The sequence below is a fragment of the Manis javanica genome, chromosome 3 (assembly GCF_040802235.1).
Source record: "Manis javanica isolate MJ-LG chromosome 3, MJ_LKY, whole genome shotgun sequence".
NCBI lineage: Eukaryota > Metazoa > Chordata > Mammalia > Pholidota > Manidae > Manis > Manis javanica.
This window is the reverse complement of record NC_133158.1, coordinates 114,813,816-114,836,578: the sequence shown is the minus strand read 5'-3', so window position 1 is coordinate 114,836,578 and position 22,763 is coordinate 114,813,816. Positions and strand designations below refer to the sequence as shown.

At 40.4% G+C, this 22,763-nt stretch overlaps 1 protein-coding gene across 5 annotated transcripts in view; it reads right to left on the bottom strand.

Annotated features, from left to right (window-relative positions):
* The window catches only part of ATP13A5 (ATPase 13A5), a 103,738-nt gene extending 91,443 nt beyond the window's left edge, over nt 1-12,295 (bottom strand). For all 5 annotated transcript variants that reach the window (XR_012129289.1, XM_073231903.1, XM_073231905.1 and 2 more), the window contains exon 1: nt 12,077-12,295. Coding sequence is in view for 4 of the 5 variants with exons in the window: in XM_073231903.1 (XP_073088004.1) it covers nt 12,077-12,136 (60 nt within the window). In the remaining variant the exon portion in view is untranslated. The remainder of the gene's footprint in view (nt 1-12,076) is intronic.
* Nucleotides 12,296-22,763: the final 10,468 nt, after the last annotated feature.

Here is a 22,763-nt window from a genome sequence, read left to right as displayed (position 1 = left end):
GAATAATTCTTTAGGGAAAGTGAGGTAACAAATGATATCAAGAATTATATAGATGTTTCTTTCTCTTGAATCAGTAATTCCATGCCAGAAATATACACTAAGGATAATAATACATGAAGTAGAAAGTGATATATATATATATACACAGATGTCCAGTGCAATGTTATCTATAGCAAAGTTGTTGGAAGAACCAAATGACAGATAATGGTTCAGTAAGATGTGAAACATGAAAACAATGAGCTATGATGGAGCCATTAGAAAAAAATGTATAAAGTCAATGTAGAAACATGGGACTTACTATGACATAATGTTAAGAAGAAAAGAACAAAAATAGAACAGATGGAAAACAAGTAACAGCACTATGAACTTTAACCAACTCTACCAGTAATTTTATTAAATGAAGTAGACTTAATACTATGATTGAAAGCAAAGATGGTCAGACTAGATAATAAAAGAATACCCACTATATGCTACTTACAAGACACACACATTAAATGTAAAGAACAGGGAAATATACCATGAAAAGAGTAACAAGAAAAAACTGCTTATAACTATATTAATGTCAAACAATATAGACTTTAAGGAAAGAAATGTAAGACAAGTACATTTCATAAGCTAAAAGATCAATTCAACAGAGGAGTGTAACAATCCTAAATTTTTGTGTACCTATAAATATAGTTTCAAAATTTGTAAAGCAAAATTGATAGAACTTTAAATCCATTCTTATCATTGGAGACTTTAACATGCCATTCTCACTAACTGATATAACCATCAGACAGGGGAAATAAAACAGTAAGAATATAAGAAGTTTGAACAATTTTATTAGCTAAATGATCTAATTAACAAATAGAGAAAATTGTAGCCCAAAACGGCATGATTCAAATTCTTTTAAAGCACACATAAAATATTTACCTAAGTTGACTACACTCTGTAACACAGAGTGTAATTATAATTAAACTAGAAATTAACAACAGAATGATAACTTAAAGTTTCCCAAATGTTTGGAAATTAGACAACATATTTCTAAACACATGAGTCAAGTAAGAAATTACTTTAGGAAAACTTTTGAACAGCATGAAAATGAAAATTAACAAGTCAAATTGTGAGACGCATTTAAGGCAGTGATCAGAGAGTAATTTATAGTTTTAGATGTATATGTCAAAAAAGATAAAAATATTTGATATCAACAAAGTAAGCTTCCAACTCAAAAAGTTATAGAAAGAACAGCAAATTAAACCTTAAAATATATAAGGAAGGAAATTATAAAGGTAAGGGCAGAAATACATAAAACAGAAAGCAGACATACAATAGAGAAAATCAATAATTCTAAGTTTGAAAGATTAATAAAATTAGTAAGCCATAAATAAATCTGAAGTATTTTTATGGTTATTAAAGATAATTAATGTGTAACTATAAGTCTTTATTCAAAGATATCTTGAAGCCCAGATGGCTTATAAATCACTTCAAATATTTAAGGTAGATATTTGGTGATATTGTTCTTGCCCAAACTCAAATTCCCAACTATTTTTATGAAATCAGCATACTCAAATACTTAAAAGTCTGATAGGTATGTTACAAGAAAATAAAATTACAGGCTAAGATCTATCATAAATATAGATGAAATTATACTGAAATAGAATAACTAAATCAGTGACATATTAAAAAGGTAATGCATCATTACCAAATGGAGTTTATTTTAAAAGAACAAGAATTTGAAAATCAATTTATTTTGGTATGTTAACATTCGGAGGAGGAAAATTAGAAGGTAATATCAATAGACATGGAGAAATACTTTAATAATAAATTCAGTACATCATTAAAAAGAAGAAACAAAAGAAACCTTTCAGCAAACTAGAAATAGATAGGAGGATGGGAACAGCCTTCAGGTAGCATCACGTTTAATGATGAAATATTGAACATTTCCTTCCTGAGGTCACAAGCAAAATATAATTACCAATGATTATCACTAATATCCAATATAGTACTTGAAGTTTTAACCACTGAAATGAGGCAAGAAAAAGAAATAAAGCTTATAAAAATTGGAAAATAAGAAGTAACAATACTACATTATATACTTGAAAGTTGCTTAAAGAGTAGATCTTAAATGTTCTCAACACAAAAAAGAAATGGTAATTATGTTCTGGAGGTGTTAGCTGATATTACAGTGATAATCATTTCACAAGTATATCAAACCAACACATTGTACACCTTGAACTTACACAATGCTATATGTCAATTTTATCTAAATAAACCTTGGGGGAAGAGTAAAACTCTCTTTACAAGCAGGCAATGTAATTATATGTATATATAAAGAAATCCAAAATAACATACAAGCAAATTATTAGAGTTAATAAGTGAATTTATCAAGGTTCCTGGATATGGAGTCAATATAGAAAAAATAATTGTATTTGTATATACTACTAATAAGCAATTTGAAGATGAAGTTAAATACCATTTATAATACTATCAAGGGGAAAAAAACCCAATTACCTTGCAATAGCTCTAACAAAGTTGTACAAGACGTTTAAACTGAAAACTTTGTATTATTGCTGAGACAAAAATCTAAATAAATGACGAGATATATTACCTTTGAGGATTTGTAATCACCTTTAAAATCACAGTGGACATTTTCTGTGATAATTGTTGAGCTGATTCTAAAATTGGCATGGAAATGCAAAGGGCCTAAAGTAATCAAGATAATTATCAAGAAGAACAAATGTGGAGGTATTAAACCACCAGAACTGAACTTCCCACAAAGTTTTCAAAGACTTACTCAAGGAAAATGAGAAATATACAAGAATAAAAATTTTAAAAAATAGTCAAGAAAGAAATTCAAACATTACAATCACTTCATTTACAAAAAAGGAACAACTACAATTCAGTGGAGGAAAGGATGGTTTGCTCAATAAATGGTGCTGTAACAAAATGAACGGTAGTGGAAAAATGAGTTTTCCCCCCAATTTACAACATACACAAAGTTCATTAGTGGTAGTATATACACCTAAATATGAAAATCTGAAACACTCAATCATCTGAAAGAAAACATAGAAAAAATCTTCATTAACTTCAAGTAGGCAAATATTTCTTACATAGGAAACAAGAAAAAACAAAATACATATTTGACTTAATTAAGAAGTAAAAGCTTCTGATCATCAAAAGATCTCTAGAGAAGTTATTAGGTATATGTATTTATCTATATATATAAAAACTACTACAAACCAACTTAAAAAATAAGTATATACACAATAACAAATTGCAGAGGACTTGAACAGGCACTTCACAAAAGAGGATTTCCAAATGGACTATAACATTCAAGAACATGCTCAATAGAGTGTCATTAAGGAAACACAAAATAAAACTACAATAATATGTCACAGCCTAGAATGGCCAAGATGATCCTAAAAAAGAACAAAGTTGGGAGAATTATTACACAACCCAATTTGAGGACTTACTCTAAAGTTATGCAATGATAAAACACAATGATATAGCCACAGAATAGCTAAAATTAAGAGTGAATATTCCAAGAGTGGGTAAAGATGTGGAGCAATAGTACTCACACACTGTTGGGAGTGTAAATTAGTGCAACATTTTGAAAAATGGACTTCTTATCTTTTATACAAGATAAGTGAATGTATATGTCCACCAGAAGATTTGTACAAGAATATTCAGATCAGCTTTACCCATAATCTAAAGGTACATCAACAGCAGAAGATAGTCTTGTTTTCATGCAATGGAGTATTGTATGAAAAACAATAAACAATAAAATAAAATGGAATGAACTTCTGATGCACACAACATGGATGACTTTCACAGACATTATACTGAGTAAATGAAGTCCAGCAAAGCAACGCACAATTCTATTTATATGAAGTTCAAAAATGAACAAAACTAATTAATGATAGGAGTCAATTGTACAACTAGGATAACTACATTTTATTGATACCATTGTTTTATATATTTCAATAAAAAGTAAAAAAAAAAGTGAAGTATGTTTATTAGACACTCTGTTCCAAGCAGGTAGAAGGTACTTTATTTTAATGGTATTAGACTGAGAAAAAGAAAATGGCAGCAAAATTTGAGAAATGAATAAAAAAAAGAAAAGAGCCAGAGGAAGGATTCCTATGGGAAATGGGAGGTTTGGTGACCTAGGAAGACCAGCCGCCTCCTGGTGAGGGTGATTGGGAAGTGCTGACTTCCATAGGAGCAGAGAACTCATCACATCCCTAATAACCAAGACAGGGAAAGGGGTTTCTGTGAAAGACACTGCTTATGGCTCAGAGAAGCTCAGTCTAAATGTCAGCAGATCTCTTCCCTGTTTGTTAAAAAATAACTAAGTAAATGATAGTTAAATAGACAGATAGACATAGATGGATGATGATAGATAAAATATCTTTTAAATGTTAAAGTAACTTTTAGAAATGTTCAGCTGTCTTGACAATCTGTTTCAGCCCTGAGCAAGTTCACTATGGATTGAACGTGACCAAAGAAATGACAGTAGAACATTCCTGCGATGAAAGGGTTATACCCAACTTTATTTCCACAGTGACAGGTCAATCACTAAAATCTCAGAGCGAGTCTCTTTGCAGCAAGCCAGACTCTGCCTCTGGGCCTCTGTCCTTGGTGCTGCCACCATTCCAGCCTCTGCTCTCCTGCAGCCTTGCAGCCATGCCACTGTGTCGCCCAGAGCATTGGGCAGGGCTCTTTATACAGTCAATAACAACGTATTGCCCACAGATGTATAGTGAGCTAGCCAATCAGGGCCTGGTGAGAATCCTGGCCACAGGAACCTTCATTTTATCCACACTCCACCCCTCCAGGATTCTCACCTCTCAATCTATGTGCCCTCAATCCTCTGCAATGTTCCCTGTGTAAGGAAGCTGGAACATTGTAACTTAATTCCATAATCTATGACAATATAGAAATAACAAAAATTACAATAAATTGCAATAATGCTCAAGCCTGAGGAAATCCATTGCCACCAAGTGGTCATCCTGGCTATATTCAAACCAGTTCTACTCAAATGAGTTAACCAGAAGGACCATGAGCGGGCCTTACAATACCCACCTTCTCCAGCAAAAAGTCTTGTAGACACATAGGCAGATCTTATTGCTTTATCTCTGCCTTTTGCTTTGTCCTCAGCAGCCAGAACAGCTGTTCCAGTCTCAGTTGTTGCCACAGCTACAGTCATCCAATTTCCCTCTGTCTGCTCCTGCCTTTTTAAACCAACCCACATCTGGGTCCCCATGACCCTCACGGGGCCTTTTAAATTCCTCCTTTGAAAAGCAGACTGCATCTCCTTTTGTGCTTGAACCTGAGGATAGAAGCAGAGCATGGAGCGCTCCACGACCTGAGGAGGGGCTGCACCTCTCCTGGAAGAAACCGAGGTTGCCGAGTCCCTCTGGCTTTCCACCAGCTTTCAGCCAGGCGGGGTCTCAACCCAGGAGGGGCCGATGCCTCCAGCATTGGCAGGACCTCCACCCCCACCTGCTCCTCAAACCTCCACTCCTCCATTTCTGGGGCTGACGGCTCCACTACATCCTTCCCCCGCCCCACGGCACCTGGCAGCCTGCGCCCTCAGGCTTCTTCCTCTCAGGCCACTTCTTCTCATGCTGCTTCCTCTCGGGCCACCACAACATCCTTTACTATTTCTACAGCACTTTGTAGTGATGCCATTTCAGTCAGCAACAAATTTTCTTTCTCTTGGGGTGGACCCCAGTCCTCTACCCTTTCACAGCACCACATTCGAATGCCTCCCCATCCCTAGGTACAGCCCACTGAAACACTCCTTCCATGAGGGCAGCCTGTTCTTTTTTCTCGGTCACCAATGAACCCTGCTGACTGTCACCAATTGTCTTGCCAATGGGTTTCAGCCCTGGGCAAGTTCACTATGGATTCAATGTGACCAAAGAAATGACAGTAGAACATTCTTGGGTTGAAAGGGTTAGACCCAACTTTATTTCCATTGTGGCAGGTCAATCACTAGAATCCTGTCCACTAAGAGCAAGTCTGCATGCAGCAAGCCTGTCTGCCTCTGGGCCTTTCTTTCCACACAGCCGTCATCTGGGCCTTTCTATCCACACAGCCATCCTCTGGGCCTCTCTGCTCACACAGCCGTCCCAGTTCTCTGTCCTTGGTGCTGCCACCACTCCAGCCTTTGCTCTCCTGCAGCCTTGCAGCCATGCCACCCTGTCGCCCAGAGCACTGGGCAGGGCTCTTTATATAGAGTCAATAACAATATACTGCCCACACCTGTGTAGTGAGCAAGCCAGCCAGGGTCAGGTGAGAATCCTGGCCACAGGAACCTTCACTTTATCCACAGTGTTCAAAAGAATTATTGAAATAGTTCAACCTATTAATTTTCCCCCTTATGCTTTCTTTTTTGGAATAAGAAAGGCCCTTAACTCCTTAGTGAGAATCAAAACCCAATGTAAAAGTGATGATCATATTAGCATATCAGCTACAGGCTTTCCCATATGGCCCACCAGGGCTAATAAAACAGAAGTACTGACACCTGTGCTTCCTGAAGTAAAAGTGCTGCTTCAGATCCTTGTTTGATGAGGCTAATGGTGAAAACACAGTACATGTGAATCAAAAGGTAATGAGATGCATGGGCTAATTGGCAGGGACAATTTCTGGAACAAGAATTTGCCCTAACTCAAGGAATGGGACAACATGGCATGTTCTGTTAAAGTTTATTCATGGAATAAGATCACTACTAAACAGGAGGGATGTCTCAGAGATCTTTTTGGCTCCAATTCCTTTCTTGGAAGAAATAGCTCTTTATCATCCTTTGCATGTAAACATCTACTGGCTGCTTAAGACAAGCTGTTCACTACCTAACAGGGCTGTGTCTTTAATCGTCGGGCAGCTGTGATGGTGTAGGTCATTTACTATTGCTGTACAACAAACTTAGTGGCTTAAAACAACACGAATTTATTATCTCACAGTGTCTGTGGGTTAGGAGTCTAGTCAGCTGAGTCCTCTGTTCATTGTATCACAAGATGGAAATTGAGTTGTCATTTGGGCTATGCTCTTTCTGGAGATCAAGGCCCTCAATCAAGGTCATGTGGGTTTTGGCAGGATTTGTTGCTTGTAACTTAGTACAGAGCCCCCACCCCCCACCTTCTCTGCCTGGTTGTCAGCCAGAAGCTGCTTCTTAGAGACCACTCCAAGTTCCTTGCCACATGGAGTCTTGGAAGCTCCCTTGCCTCAAATCTCTCTTATGTTTTACATCGCTCTAACTTCAGAAAGGTCACAGTCCCCATATAGGCTTGTCTGATTAGGTCAGGCCCACCCAGACAATCTCCCTTCTGATGAACTCATCTGAGTCATGCTGACATCGGTAAAACCTCCTTTCTCCACATAACATAACAGAATCACAGGAATTACAACTCATCATATCTATGGGCTCTGCCTACAAGCAACTGGAGGGGATTATACAGGGATGACATTCATTGCAGGGGTGTCGTGTTAACATTCTGTCGCCAAAATGGTTAGGAAGCTCTTCCCTTAGGAAAATAAGTCAGGCTGCCAACAGAATCTACTCTGTTCTCCACATCAGCCACTCAACTGCCGGAAGACAAACACCACAGTGGTTCCCAGGGAGCCACTGCCCATGTCTTTTAAACAGTTCTTACCTTGATATTCAGATATCCTTCCAGATATACTGCGCTTCTTAGGGGGATCTTATAACTAAAAATAACTTCCTAGAGCTTTCTTAAATAATACAGATTCTAGCAAAACTATTATTTATTCTACTATGCAGAACAGACTCCTACTGAAACATCCAAGGACTGATTTTTATAGCTATATCATACTAGCAATTAACATTTAGCCATAACCAAATAAAGTACTTCAATTACTTTTTAATGCATAGCTATTAAGCTCAAGACATTGATACCCTCACCTTGTATTTTGATAATAACTTACAACAGGAAACTCAATACTGAGGCCTGTTACACTGCATTTTGCCAACTTCTCTCCTGCAATCCAGCCTAGAAAATTTTTTGAAACTTGATTCTGTCACTGATATTGCCATCTCTCCCTCATCACAAGCGGTCAGTTGCAGCTTAGATAAATTTATCTTCATCCAAGCTGTTAATATAAATGTTGATGGAAGACAGGAAAGAGCAAAGAGGGCTTGCTTTTTGATTTTCAATTTTGATTCTTTGAGTGGTATTTTTATCCTTTAATGGAATATGAGGAGAACTTGATACTATTCAAAATAAATCAGATGTGCAAAATTCCTGATTTCTCTTACCAAATTTTCACATATTATTTGCTTCTATAATAGAAGACCTCAAACAAGTTTCATTCCTCAAATTTAATCAGAGAAAGTGGTAATATTCTCAACATCACTCTCAATTAATGTATGTATTCTCACATTTTCAAATTGTACACCCTAACACCTGACTCCTTGGATGTAAATGAACTCTTTATATTTTCATGGAACTTTCCACATTTCTTTTGTGAACTTCACAAACTTTGTGCCTCCAGAGGAGTAAGTGACACCATTCTCAGGCAACTAGCAATATTTAAAAAGGTGTCTATAACCAGACAGTTAGCCGTGGTGCCTTGATGAAAGCTCAGATCTGCTGTCTGGGTCCAGGGCTCCTCCACTGTTACCCAGAAAAATGTTACCACAAAGTGCAGTGCTCACCTATCAACCCCATGTCCTCCTTCTTGCTCTCTGGGGCTGCTGCCACTTGTAGTTTTGACATTTAGTCAGTAGGTACCTGTGCAGAGAGCGAGCACTGACGGAACAGTCGGGCATTGAGGCTGATAGAACAAAGCAGTATTTGTGTCTCAGGAGCCGAATGACCACCTCCAGAAAACAAGTGCAGTGAGTGTGGCCAGAAAGGACTCTGAAACAGAGGCTAATATGCACTCAGCTGGGCAGAGATATCATGACTTTTGTTCTCCTGGAAAGGTGATGATGATATAACAATAGCTTTCATTCATTGACAACATCCTAACCTTCCCCACAATGCTTCCATGGGGCAGTAGTCATGAGAGAATCTGTGCACACCAAAGATTCCATGGATACATGAGTTTGGAAAATAGGGTACACTATAATACTCCTCTTAGTCACAAAGAATCATGATGTATTAAAGACTCTTGGAGGCTCTGCTGTTATCTGCTTACCTGTTTCACCTACTATTTCTCAAACCTAATCAATAGGGAGAAAAGGGGGCATTTTACATAGTATCTTCTAACAATATGTTTTGCAGAAGCTGTTTTTGGAAAGGCAGTGTTAACCTCATTTAATCCTCACCACAACTCTGAATGGTAGGTATTACTATCCCCATGTTATAAATGGCTCCAAGAGGTTAAATATCTTGCCTAACAGGACCAGAATTCAGACCCAGTCAGCCTGAAACCAAATCCTAGTCCAAGTCCCATAGCAATACTGCCTGAAGCTCCAGCTCATGTCAGGCTGGCAGTGTGAAGGCCCCTGTGGAGTGTTAGGGAAGCTGTGGGTCCTGAGAGACCTCAAGAGAAAACAAGACAAGCTGACTGTGAATGGAGGGGCTGATGAAACATTTGGAGAGAAAAAAAGGAACCCTTTTAGGAAAAAGAGAGTAGAGGAGAAAAGAGACTATCTGAGCTAGGCAGTGGTGGGGAGGAGCGCTGGACAATGGGGTTTCTGTCATATGGGTTGTTACCAGGTAAAACGAAATGCTGTTTGCCAAGCATGTGGTACCATGCCTGGCACAGCGAGTACCAGCTGCTGCCCTTCCTGGAGAAGTGAGGGCCGGAGAACAGGAAACTGGAAGGACAAAACAAGGTTCAATTCTGGAAGCTAGTGCAATGCTTTATATCTGTGCTGAGCTCAACAAAATGACCCTAACTGAATTGAATAATCACACAGACATCCCTCTCCCCCTCAGGCAGTTTTCACCTCAAATCCTCTCACACATCACAAGGGACTGTTCACTTGAAATGAGGATTGCAAACAGAAGTCAAATTGGGCTGTGAGGAGCTTCAGGAAAAGATAAGTAGGAGAGGTTGTAAAAGTCACAGACTGATAGTCCCCAAAAGCCAGGACTAGACCATGCCTGTTTTTCGTTTGGCTACTGAATATTAAAAAAAGAGACAGAAGAAGAATTTGTTTCCAAAATTTATAATAAGGCTATTTCACATAAACACACAGTTTTCTGGCTTCCTTTTAAACTCTGACGATCTGACAGTGCTGGGTCCGTTGTCCTGCAGGACCGCAGTTGCCAGGAGCTAGGGAGCAGCTTTCTCTTAGATTGTGTGCCCAGGACTCCTGCTGGACAGGCTGACCTAACGCACTGAGTTTTCTGAGCCACTGGGTAGGATTTGCATCTGTGCTCTCTGCCCAAGCTCATGAGGAAGGTTTGGGAAGGAGAAATCTACAGCTACCTCCCCCTGCCCAGCTGCCTGCCTGATGACCTGAGGTGAGCGCAGTGGGATTCCCAGTCGCTTTTTGGTGGGTGTCTCTAGAAGTGTTTGATCACCAAAAAAAAGAAGGAAATAGTGGTAATCCTTTGTTATCCATGGCCACTCTGATTAAGAGAATTGAAATGCCAGCACAACACCTGGTTAGAGAAATATAAAGAGCAACCATAGATTTTCATGAAAACTCATATTTTTTCATGAATAGTAATTTTTTTCCATGATGTTGAAAAAGGATCAGAACTGGCACAGAACTGTTTGGCAGTGAATGCGGGTGAGTAGGTTTTAGCTCTCAAATCCTCCCGTCTGAAGATTTTAGAGCACTGTGCCATTGGCAAGATCAGTGTGGTATGCAAGCCACTGACATGAGCCACATTTGTAACTTAAACCTCCCACATTTGTAACTTAAACAAGCCATATTAAACAAGTAAAAAGGAGGTGAAATTAATTTTCATAATTTATTTCATTTAGCCCAACCTACCCAAAACTTTGTCATTTCAATGTGTAACCAATACAAAAATGGAGATATTTTACGCTTTATTTTACTGTCTTCAAAATCTGGTGTGTATTTTACCCATAGAGCACATTTCAGTTTGGACCAACTACTTTCTAATGCTCAGAAATCACACATGGCCAGTGGCTGCCTTACTGGACAGTGTAGGTATAGGTGAAGTCACTTATTTTCAAAACCTAGGTTAGCGAACAAGGGTAAGTGGAGAGAGGGCAAGTGGGGATTTTCCACAGGTCTCATAGGGACCAAGGAGGCCAAGCAGGAAACTGACACCTTTCTGCTGCATGACCCATGTCCTCTAGTCCCACTCCCACCCTGTGCGCCCTCTCTGTCCCATCTCCACCCCAGCTCTGTCTCACTCTTATTACTTAGCTACAGACAATGTCGAGTGTGAAGGAGGAAGGAGTGGTCTTGGAGGCCCCACCATCCTTTGCAAGCTGAAGACCTTGGGCAAATTACTTAGCCTCTCTAGTCTTAGATTTCTTTTCTATGAATAGAATTAATTCCCTCATCACTGAGTTCTGAGGATCAAATAAAGTAATAAATGTAAACTTGTCAGCAGCAAATAGACACTGTGGGAGTTTTTGTTTTAATGATTATTTTTTTCAAGATTGAAGGATGTTTGGTGGAAGAGGCATCAGGGAAAAAGAATTGGAGAAGTGAGAACTTTTTGTTACTATGAGCTGAATCTCCAGCCACACTCTATTCCTTCTTCAGTACTTGGTTCTTAAAACATTTTTATGGTCTTAGCATGATTTCAGTCCAAAGCACACTGATCCTAAGTTATGCAGATACACCACAAACACTTTAAAAAAGAAAGTTTCCATTTTTGCCTGAGTTTGACCAATTACACAGAAACCCAGATGGTAAGGGAGGCACCTCTACGAGCACCATGCGGGGTATAACCCGATTACTCTACAAATGTCTAAGAAGGAAGCTTCGTGAAGTCCCATGCATGTAAAGATGGCAAGAACTCCATCGTGTAGAAGATAAACTTTCTCAGTCCCTGCATTCCCCCCATCCCACCCCAACCCTCCTCTCTCCAGGAGCCCTAGCCGACTTAACCCTCTCCAGGCCCTAGAGCCAGTACCGCAAGTACCACAGCCGCTGGTACTTGGGGAAGATTAATAAAAAGGGAAGACTCACCAGTTCATTCTCCTCCCCTTGGTTGAGCAAAGCTCCATGGTCCTTACATTTCTCCTCCATCTAACCAGACCTCTCAGGTTTAATCTCTGGCTAATTTACCTTAACCTCTGGCCAATGCCCTGGAGAAATGTCAAAATCACCGACAGCCTATGTGAACTCAGAACAGTCACTACTTGTCATTGCTGATCTCAGGTGTTTTGGAATTCTTTAAGCACAGACCTCACCTATTAGGCTAACAAAGGAGAGAGAAAAAATACTCCCTTTAGCCACAGGATTGGTATGTTAATCTATCCACTGGGAGTGTTTGTTTTTTTCTCCCTAGTGTTGATTTGCTGAGCTAGATGTGCCTCCAGACTTAAGTGGTAAGAACTAGAAAGAAAAATAATTTCATGTGCTGTCCGAAAATGTCTCAGCCTATGAAGGCAAGTGGCCACTTTGCTGAAAACTTGAGACTAAAAGGATTAACCAGTGAGAGATGAGTAAAAATCCTGTGGTTTTGGGGAAAGTAGTAGGCATAGTGGGGGTGGTCAATGAGAAATGAAAGAAGTTTGGTTCATGACGGGGAATCATTTTGGAATCACGAAAGTCTCCATTCCAGTCTCTACTTTCCTGATGGCCCTGGGCAAATCACTTAAAATCTGAATTTTAGGATTTGAATATGTAAAATGTCAATAATGATTGTAGAGTGATATGAGGATCTATAATAATATTTGTAAAAGGCCAGCGATAGCTCCCTCACACTCAGTAAGAGGTAATCAGCATCATAATAGTAACACTGATCAAGAAGAGAAAAGCTTTTGGAAAATAAACTATATAATTTAATTCCTTTCACTTTCACTTTTTAGTTTACAAAGTTTTCAGATAAAGTATGTGGAAAAAGAGCTAAAAAGGCTGACTATCGGGGATATTTGAATTCCCACATTTGTATAATCACCACTGAATTTGGTATTTTCCTCAGAAAATAGGTACACTGATCCATTCAGGGGCTGGTTACTTTGTTCATGATAACGACATACCATTTTATTGCCCTTTTATTGTATCAAATCCAGTGAACAAAATCCTTGCCCCTCTGGCCATGAAAGAGAGGATGATACTTGACACCTTTCACTGCCTAAGATGGTCACTGGTTGCCTTGAGGGTGCCTACCTTGAAGTCCAGGAAAGGTCAAAGTGTCTCAGGCCCAGGAGGAAGTGGCTGATGTACAGTAGACAATTACAGCATTTCATGCCAAAAAGGCTACTGAGCTGCCCACAGAAAATAAATAATATGCCATGACAAATGTTGTATTTTAAGTACTTCTTTTTGGAAACACAAATATGGGTTGTTTAGGTGAAGGCATGTCTTGTCTTCCCCACTCTCTATCTTAAATTTCATGTTAGAAGATCAGCAAATAAAGAATTTGGTTAATGTGTCAAAACTTAAATGAGCAGAAGTAAAATGCTATCTTAACTGGGGACAAAAAAAAAAGAGCCCAAACTGTGAAAAGGGACGTTCTCTAATTCCCCCTCAACTTTCTCCAGTCCTGTTCATTCATTTAGCAAACAGCTTCTAAGCTATCAGACCAGGGTCAGGACTGAAGCAGGTATGGAAATGAATCAGAGGCTTATTCTGTCCTTGATGAGTTCACAGGCTAGCAAGAAAACAGGCAAAAATATGACTCTATTACAGGGGAAAAAAATGGAACAGGCTGGAGGGGAATGACAGAGAAAGAGCTGGAAGCTAGACAAAGGCTCAGAATCCAGCAGCTCAACCAACTCACAAAGGTGTTGGGTCCAGTGGTGTACTCACCTTTGTGGGGTCACAGAAATTTGGGAATATGGAGAACTTGTAAATTTTCTCCTCCCAAGAATAATGCACATATGCATATGTGCATAAAATTTGACTTACAATAGATTTTACTTACCCCTATCTGATTTAAACCCTTCGTTTCACAGTTCTTCATTAGTTTGTTGAACAAATACTGAGTGCTTGCTGACCAACCACAAGCACTGCTTCAGGTGTTGAGGGAAGAGCAGTGAGCAAGGCAGACGAAGTCTCTGTCCCGTGGAGCTGACATTTCAAGGGGAGGTGTGGGGGTGTTGGGGAAGAAGGGGACAAAGTAAGTAAACAAGCAAACTTCCCAGCTGGGCAGATGGTGATACTGCCGTGGAGAGAAATAAGGTGAAGGAACTGAAGAGGCAACACCAGTGGAGGTTAGGACTGGTGGGGTGGGAGCCAGAAGGGAATGTGCAGCTGAGTTAATTTCAATTCTAAAGATATCACTCAAATTTGGTAACATATTTTAAGTAAGAACCAAAATGTGCGCTTACCATACATAAATACTTCAACTCACAATGTTGTTTTACTCTTTCTGAAGAAGGTCCTTGGGAGGAAAAACTAAATAACTAAATTGGAGCCAGGAAAAGGAAATCTGAACTGTCTAGCTAAGGAATTAGATTTCATATGGTTGACAAAAAGCATCCCTGAGAGGTATAATAGTAACTCCCAGCTTTATCAGCTCTCCTTGGTTCAATTCTGCCCCCTCATGTAAGAAGCCACCATATGCAAAGTGCTGCTGTAGGCCATCATATGTGAATCTGGAGATGAGGCTAATACTCTGTGCTTGAGCTCAGTCTACTGGGGCCATGCTGTGGAATCTAAATCTTCTATATCCTCTACTTTCCTCCAGTGGCACTGTGACCCACATCGCATAAGGGCTTGACAAGCTCATCGCCTGTTGATAGGTTCAGGTTCAGCTTGTCACTGATACGTAAACCATTCATTATTTAGCTAGATCTTTTGAGGCACCTGCCTCTTGTAAAAGATGGGTGTTTCAGAATCTGTTGGCTGAGGTTATGTTGTTTGAAAGAGACTGATTGTTAGAATATCTGAACTGGTAATAGAAAACAAGGCAGTCCGGTGACCTTTGATTAGAAAAGAGGAAGCAAAGGGGAAAGAAACATTCCACCCCATCCCCTTACAGCTGACTCCTAATGCACGAGGGAGATCTTCCCCTCTTCCGCTATCGGCTTTTCTCTAGGCTCGCATGTATGCTCCTTGTCTAGACAAGGCTGTACCTCCAAGCTGTCCTCCGTCAGGGCACAGACACGAGTTAGGGAGCTGAGCAAGCCCCCAGTGGCCTTAATGGGAGTCAAGTACCAAAACTTGGTTCAAATTCAAGGCTCTATTTGGGCTTTATTGTATAATTAGCTTTATACATTGCAGATACTATAATTTGGTGTGGATCATTGAAGCAGTTATTCCTTTTGCTTATTTATTTATTCATTCATTTTTTACACAAGAGATGTTTTTCATTTAAATAACAGAAACTTCATATCCTTTGGGTTATAAAGCTTAAATCAATATTCCAACAAAAATACTGTGTAACTATTATAAGTATTCTTTTTTATTTATTTCCTTCTGTTTGGGATTTTAAAACATTGTTTCTTCAGTTGTTAAATAAGATAAATTATTTACTCTATTATGGCGTCAATTATGTTTTTCTTAATGCTTTAGATGTCCCAGGCTTAGTGGGACCTCACTGCCCTTAGGCCCACCAACTTTGCTTTGGGGACCATTCCCATAGCATTTTATATATAAGTCAATAATGGTCATTGTCACATTCAAGAGAAAGAACCATTCTTCTTAAATCCAAGAACTTATGGTCAGTGGCAGAGTGGAAAATAGAACTGTAGCAGATTTTGTCTGTGGTCTGTTCAAACCCCCGTGGATGCCTCCGATGACTCCAGAGGGGTCTGTGTGTTTTCTTCCAACCACCTGTGCCTGTGCCTCTCTGCCAATGATTGCCCTTGAGGCCTTTTGCCTGTCCCAGCAAAGACCCAAAAGTGTATGGGCTTTGCTCTGCACCCCCACCCCCACCCTTGCCCAAGCAGCTCAGAGTCAATGAATAAGGCTAAGTCTGAAGCTCTCCTTCCTTGCCAAGAGATGGGACACAGAGGTGAGGTTTACATTCCAAAGATCCCTGGCGGCATTAGGTTGAAGATAAAACTTTGCCAGAAATTACATTCTAACCTCTCTCCTCTTCTACTCCCTTACCAGTTTCTCCTTGGAGCACTTCCTTAATAAAACATTTGCACATAAATACACATCTCAGTGTCTGCTTCTTGGGAACCCAACTTCAGAAAATAACTAAGGATTTCTAATATTTGTACCTCTTGGATCTCTGTAGGCATCATCAACCCATTTCTTTTTTGTTGGGAGGGGAGCCACGTACTATATAAGTAGAGTTCACCTTTCCATTCTCTCACCTGGCTCTCAGCTCCCTCATTTCAAAGCCTCTGGTTTCTTCTCTCCCTACCTAATTTAAAATATTTCATGCAACCATTTGAATTTTCTCTAACCATTCCTTCTTCTTAAGAAATTAAGATTGTTCCAGGGGAATTCAACTGCTCATTATATGCTGCTGGAAATGTACTGACTATTGTCAAGGATTTTAAGCTTTCCAAAGCTTACGCCACATTGCCCCAGTACTCTGTATATTTAGTAGCTGCACAGGAACAGAATGTTTAATTGAATATTCTGGAAGGCTTTCCAGATGACTGGCCACAAAAACAAATCTACAGACTGCCAGTTGCATAGCTCATTGGCTAATCACAGTAAATGCTAGTGAAAATGATTGTCAAGTGTTAACTATGTTTGTCAGGTAAGTCACCAACTGAAGTCTGCCTAGTGGCTAAAAAATGCCCCTGTGCTGTCACTTCAATACCTTGGTGAACACTAAATCTCCATCTCTGCTCCCCTCACTGCTCTTAAACATGCCAATAACCAATGACATTTCTGAAATCTGTTGCCTCTGTGTAAAAACAAGGGTTCAATTACATTTGTCGATCAGAGAGACTTCCCCAGAAGAAAAGAGCTGGGCGGAAGTGGAATGGTTACAAAGATGTGGAATGGATTTTAGTATTCTAGAATGAGCTGGATCCCAAGCTATATCCTAAGGAAAATATAAACCTCTCTGTATTGATGTCCTGAAGTAAATTTATTTCTTATTAATCAATTCCAGAGATGAGGATTTCTTTGAGCTATTCACATGTGGGCATGGTCCAGGACTGGGAATTCTTTTTCTTCATTTTTGTAAGGGTGGAGTTGATTGAATATCTTAAGGAATAGAGTTTTGGCACAAGTTTTCAACTAGCTTCAAGAGTACAAGATATTAAGCACAGTTCTGTTTTAGCCTTTGACTTGTGTCATTGCTTTCCCCACTGAAGTCAGGTAGACTAGACAGTGATTGTTTTGTGAAGAATGGAGTAGGATCTGACAAAGAGCAAGGATAACTAGCCTCAGCTCAAGGGAGAGAAGTCTGCTGGCAGGGTGTCTTCCTTTTGGGGACTGCCTTTATAATATGGAGCATAGGATGCACAGTGACAAACAGAGTATTTCCAAAGGAATCATACCATAAATAGTTATCTCAACACTGTGGGAGTTGGCAGGAAATATTGTAGATGAATCTCTATGGGGACAACTACAAGACAGAACATTTAGGGAAAAATAATTATGTTATTCTTTTAAGATCACCATTTCTAAACCTGATTCATCATCAGAATCTTTTGGAAAGCCTGATAAAGACATGGCTTCCAGGAACCATCTGAGATCCTGACTATGTCTGAGTTTGGGCTCATGACTTTATTTCCAATAAGTCTCTTGGGGATTTTCATAATGGGTCAAGTTTGAGAACCATGTTCTGAAAAGAAGACTATGAATTGCCCTTGGCTATTTATCCTCTGATGAGAGTAGGCTACCATGTGACGTAACAGCAAAAATACCAACTAACAACTACCTACAAATATGTCTGAATCTGGACCCTTTTGTACAAGTATGTGCATCTCATGGGAAACCTTGCAGACTTGGAAATAACCCAAAAAGGGCCAATTTTAAAAAGCAGTTCTTCAGGATAGTCACATGAAGGGGTGTAAAATGAATTATAAAAATGTTGACTCTTTGAATTACAAGTAATTGATTCTGTAAACAAAGGCTGGAAATAATGGATTTTAATGAAAATGGAATTATATATACATTCAATCCCTGGAATTATATATACGTTCAATCTCACATTCAATGCTTATGAGTTCATTCATTCATCACTTATGCAGTCTTTTATTTACCCATTTAGTGATTCACACAATACATTAAATAGCTATAGTATGTGCAAGGCCAAGACTTAAGAATCTTCCTTCAAATTTGAGAGATAAAGGCAAAGAAATTATGTGCCACATTTAATTTCCTTTGATTTTTGCAGTTATGAATGAGGTAATAAAGAAATTCCCATGGAAATAATTAAGGAAACTGAGATGTAGACATAGGAACTAATTCTCTCAAAATCACAAGTCAGAGAAGTCTGGATTAGAGCTCAGACCTGTTTGACTCCCAGGCCTATACTCTTAACTACCATATGCCATTGTCCAAAGGAGACAAATTGAGGTGGACTTTATCTGAGTGCTGTAAGGCCTCTGATGATGTGGTCAGACACAGGTATTCATTGAAAGGCTCTGACTTCAGCTAGCATGATTGCTCCTGTGTCCCCAAAAGCAAGCTCTGGCTTCTCACAGGCTCCAGGTGCAGGCCCAGACTCCTGCTGGCCTGAGCCGCCCACTCTGCTCTGCAACACGTGTGAACCTTCCTGTGTGCTCTGCTCAGGTGAGTATGGGTGGATACAAAGATTTGACCTTTTCCAAGTATGATTCTTGGCATTCAGACCAGATCAGATTCCAGGATCCATCATAGCTTTCTCTTCCTACAAAATGGTCAAACCAGTTTCCAATTAGTCATAGATTGTGGCTGAATTCTTGAGGCTATTTGAGCCTTATCATATTCTCAACACTAACTTTGGGCTGGATGAAGAGAGACCTGGCTCAGCACTCAGGAAAGAGCTGATCAGTCATCTCTTGTACTTTGTTCAGTTGCTAAGTAGACTAGAATCAAAAGGTGGCCTTGTGCTTTCCCAAAATGTTTCTGCATGGACTATCACCAAATAAGCATTCACCTAATGGGGAGGTGTCTTTTCTATCTTTATAACTTATGTTTCCCTGGTCATATAAACCTGGGATAGTACTCAAAAATAGATCAGAGAAGACCTGCTACTCTGAAGTCCCTCATGAGTCATTGAGAAGGTCCACAGAAGCTCCCTGCATGGGATGCTGCATACAGGGCTCCAGATTACGGCATGTTGTCCCTTCCTGCAACCTGTGTTGGCTGTATGGACCACAGGCCACAACTTTGTGATGATCTCTGCTGCTTCCATGAAGCCTCTGTGGGCCTTGCCCAACCCTGAGATTGGTTGTAAGGAACCCCAGACCTCTGTGATTACATGGCTACTCTGTGTCACCCCTGACCATTCTCCATATCCTTCAGTCATTTGGAGATATGCTCAGGCTGTTGTGTCACCTATGCATCTCATTGTGATATCATCAGGCACTAGTAACATGGTTCTTCCACCTGTGTTCCTACAGTCACATTGCTGTCAGGTGAGAGAGGCCACAGGTGAATTTCTTCTGTCCTGCTTTTATTATACTCTGACACACAAATCAGAGTGGGCTTCTCCTTACCCCATCTCTATCTCTATCTCTATCTCTATCTCTATCTCTATCTCTATCTCTATCTCTATCTCTATCTCTATCTCTATCTTTATCTCTATCTCTATCTCTATCTCTATCATCTCCTTTTCCATTGTGGCTTTCTCTTCCTAGTCCCTTGCAAAAGTTACTAAAGGTATGGTGAAACCAGAGAACACATTGAAAAATAAACATCCAGTTATATTCAAACTTTGCCCCTGCTCTCTGTATTTCTAGTGCTGTGTTTTTAAGCAAGTTTGCTTACCTCAATTCTCTCTTCCATTGGGTTGAGTATCTTCCTGGGAGGATCTTTACTCTAGTGTGCCAATGTGCCTCTAACATCCTGTATGTATTGAGATAGTCTTGTAGCACATATCCAATCCTTCTGATTCCACAGCACACTTCTACATGTTCCCTATTCAAAGAGATGGCCAAACTTACTAAACACAACGTTGGAATCACTATGCTTTGTACTTTAGGTTGTTTTTATTTATAGTCTTATTATTTCAGTTAAGCTTCTTTGTACTGAATGCAAAACAGATATCCAAAGACAAAGGAGGAAAAATAAATCAACAAAATGTCCCAGTGATTATGTTTTTTAATTCAGTCACGACACAGGTGCTTGCTAAGCTTCAAACGTGGCCCTGTGTTAAGTGCAGGGTAGGAAGATGAGATTAATCAGGCTTGGTCTCTATCCCCAGAGAATGTGCTCTCTCTAGTTGACTTGGGGTCCTGGAGAAGGTAGAGGAAGTTGAAACAGTACCAGACCAGAATGCAAGGCAAAGGCCCGGCGTGCCCCCCAAAGGATGGATATGCAGAGTGTGCAGATAGCAGAGGTGGCAGAGATAGCACCCTCTTTAGCAGATCAGGCGGTATTCTAATTGGATTTTGAGAACTGCTAGGGTTTGGATGTGTGGAGATAAGAGTTACTGATGTCCAAAAGAGAAAACAGCATGAGCAAAGGTATTGAGGTAAGGGAAAGAAAGTTACTATATGCTGGCAATAAGTGAGTACGGAATGCTGGGCATAACATTTTCCGGTTTTGTAGAGTGCCAGGAGGAACGTCTGAGATGAGGGCAGAGATGGTTGGTACAAAGGGCCTTGGATTCCTCACTAAGTAAGGTGAACTTAATTTGGCAGATAATTCCAACTATGAAGAGTTCCTGGCCATGAATATGACATGATTGGAGTTGAGCAACAGAATCCACAGGGACTTTGAGAAGCAAAGATAGAAGAAAGACCTTGCTTGGGGAAACCAGTTATGAGGCTTTTACCATCTTATAATCAGGCAGGTGGTGGCCAAGGGCCTAGAGGAGAGACACAGCCAAGAGAGAGCACCAGGACTCAGGAACTGATCAGAGGAAGGGAGGTGGGACTCTTCCACTGCATACCCATGTTTGTGTTATGAGAGTAAGTCTTCACTTACCCACAAAACCTTTTTGATACCACACAGAGCTACCATATGACTTGCAATCCAAGTGAATGGTGCCCCCTTGAGCTGGACCGAGCATAGGATGTGCAACATATGTGAGACCTTTCTGCAACACTGTCATCTTCATCCACAGTGATGAGCTCAACAGTTTCCACAGCTGGCATGTGTGCAGCCTTTACCACAGGCTAGTGCTTCATCAGGTTATTTGTGGAATTGAAACACTAAGGAGAGAGAGTCCGCAGGAGACTCCAGAGCAAGGAAATAGAGCTGGAAGAGTCTGGGTGACCCCTTGTGTGCTCTTCATTCAACCATGGGCATCACAATATCCCACATTGTTTTTCCCAGTGAATCAGCTAATTGGATTAGCAGAAACTGGCTAGCTGTGAAGAAGATACAGGACCTGGATTTGGAAGTCAGTAGGCTTGGGTTTTAGACTTAAGTCACCTATTTCCTAAGTGTGTAATCTTGAACAAGTAGTGCTTTTTCAACTTCTATTATCCAAAGGGTTAAGCAAGTTTATGTAGAAAAAGAACTAAGCTGGTGGGGCAGGACATGAGATAAAGTGGTCAGGAAAGGAGAAGGGGTCCACCTTGAGGGTTGTGGTTGGTGGGGCAGAGGGAGCACTCACAGTGGAAAGGATGGCAAATGCCATCCCCCTGAGGAGGGAGCAAGCTTGGTGCGGCTGAGAAGGGGTGGCTCACCCCTAAGGCTCTCTCAGCACCTCCAGGAGAGGTGTGTTTTGCTGTCATTGTTGTTTTTATGTTTGTTCAGTTCTGAAGAAAGTCATTTTGTTGATAAAGTTTAGAGGCTCATTTTAACCAGTGTAATGGAAACCAAAAGGCAGGCAGAATGCTGTGCGGTGGCAGTTTTCCAGCATTCTGTACATAAAGAAGTGAGCACAGTGTAAGGCCAAGAGAGAGTCCCTATGACCCGCAAAGTCCTAGCAGGGATGTACGTTTCTGTTCTGGAGAGCAGAGCCAGAACCCAGAGCTTGATGTGACCACAAGAAACAGGCTCACAGGGCAATGGCTTTATGATTTTACTCTCTTGTGTCTGGGAGTTGACCTTCCCTGTGACTGATGATTAGGCTCAAGAGAACCTCTGTGAAAACAAAAAGCTCTTCCTCGGGGAAATCATACTGATGATGACCATCTACCAGACAGGGGCCATGCTTGCCTCCTCATCTCTCAAGGCTACAAACATTTCATCCAGGGGAGAACAACATGGGAGAGTAACAAATCAGGGAGCCCCTGACGGAAGGCATGTGACTGAATGCGGCTCCAGATCATGTAACTGAGTGATTGAGTTTCATGTGATACTTGACTGCCTGCTCTAATTGGTCTTTGAATAACCATTTGAACCTCCAGTGTCACTGAGCGCGCACCTTGTGAGATCACCAGCTTCCACTTCTATCAGGGCTGACTCTTAGGGCAGGGGTCTCCTTGTCGGCCAGAAGCCATTCCCACCGTGCTCTTCAATGGTCATGCCACCCAGCACAGGCCAGAGCCTTCTTTCTCATGTAACCCTTCAAGTAGTTAAATACAATTGTCATGTCCCCTGACTTCTTGTTTTCTAGGCTAAGCTCTCTCTGCTCCTTCACTTACTGCCTCTAAGATGTAGTTCAGCTCAAGTACAGTCTTCAGAATGAGTCCCTTTTGGCAAATGTTGTTGGGCTGTCAGGCTGGTGAGGAACCAGAGTCCTCCCTCC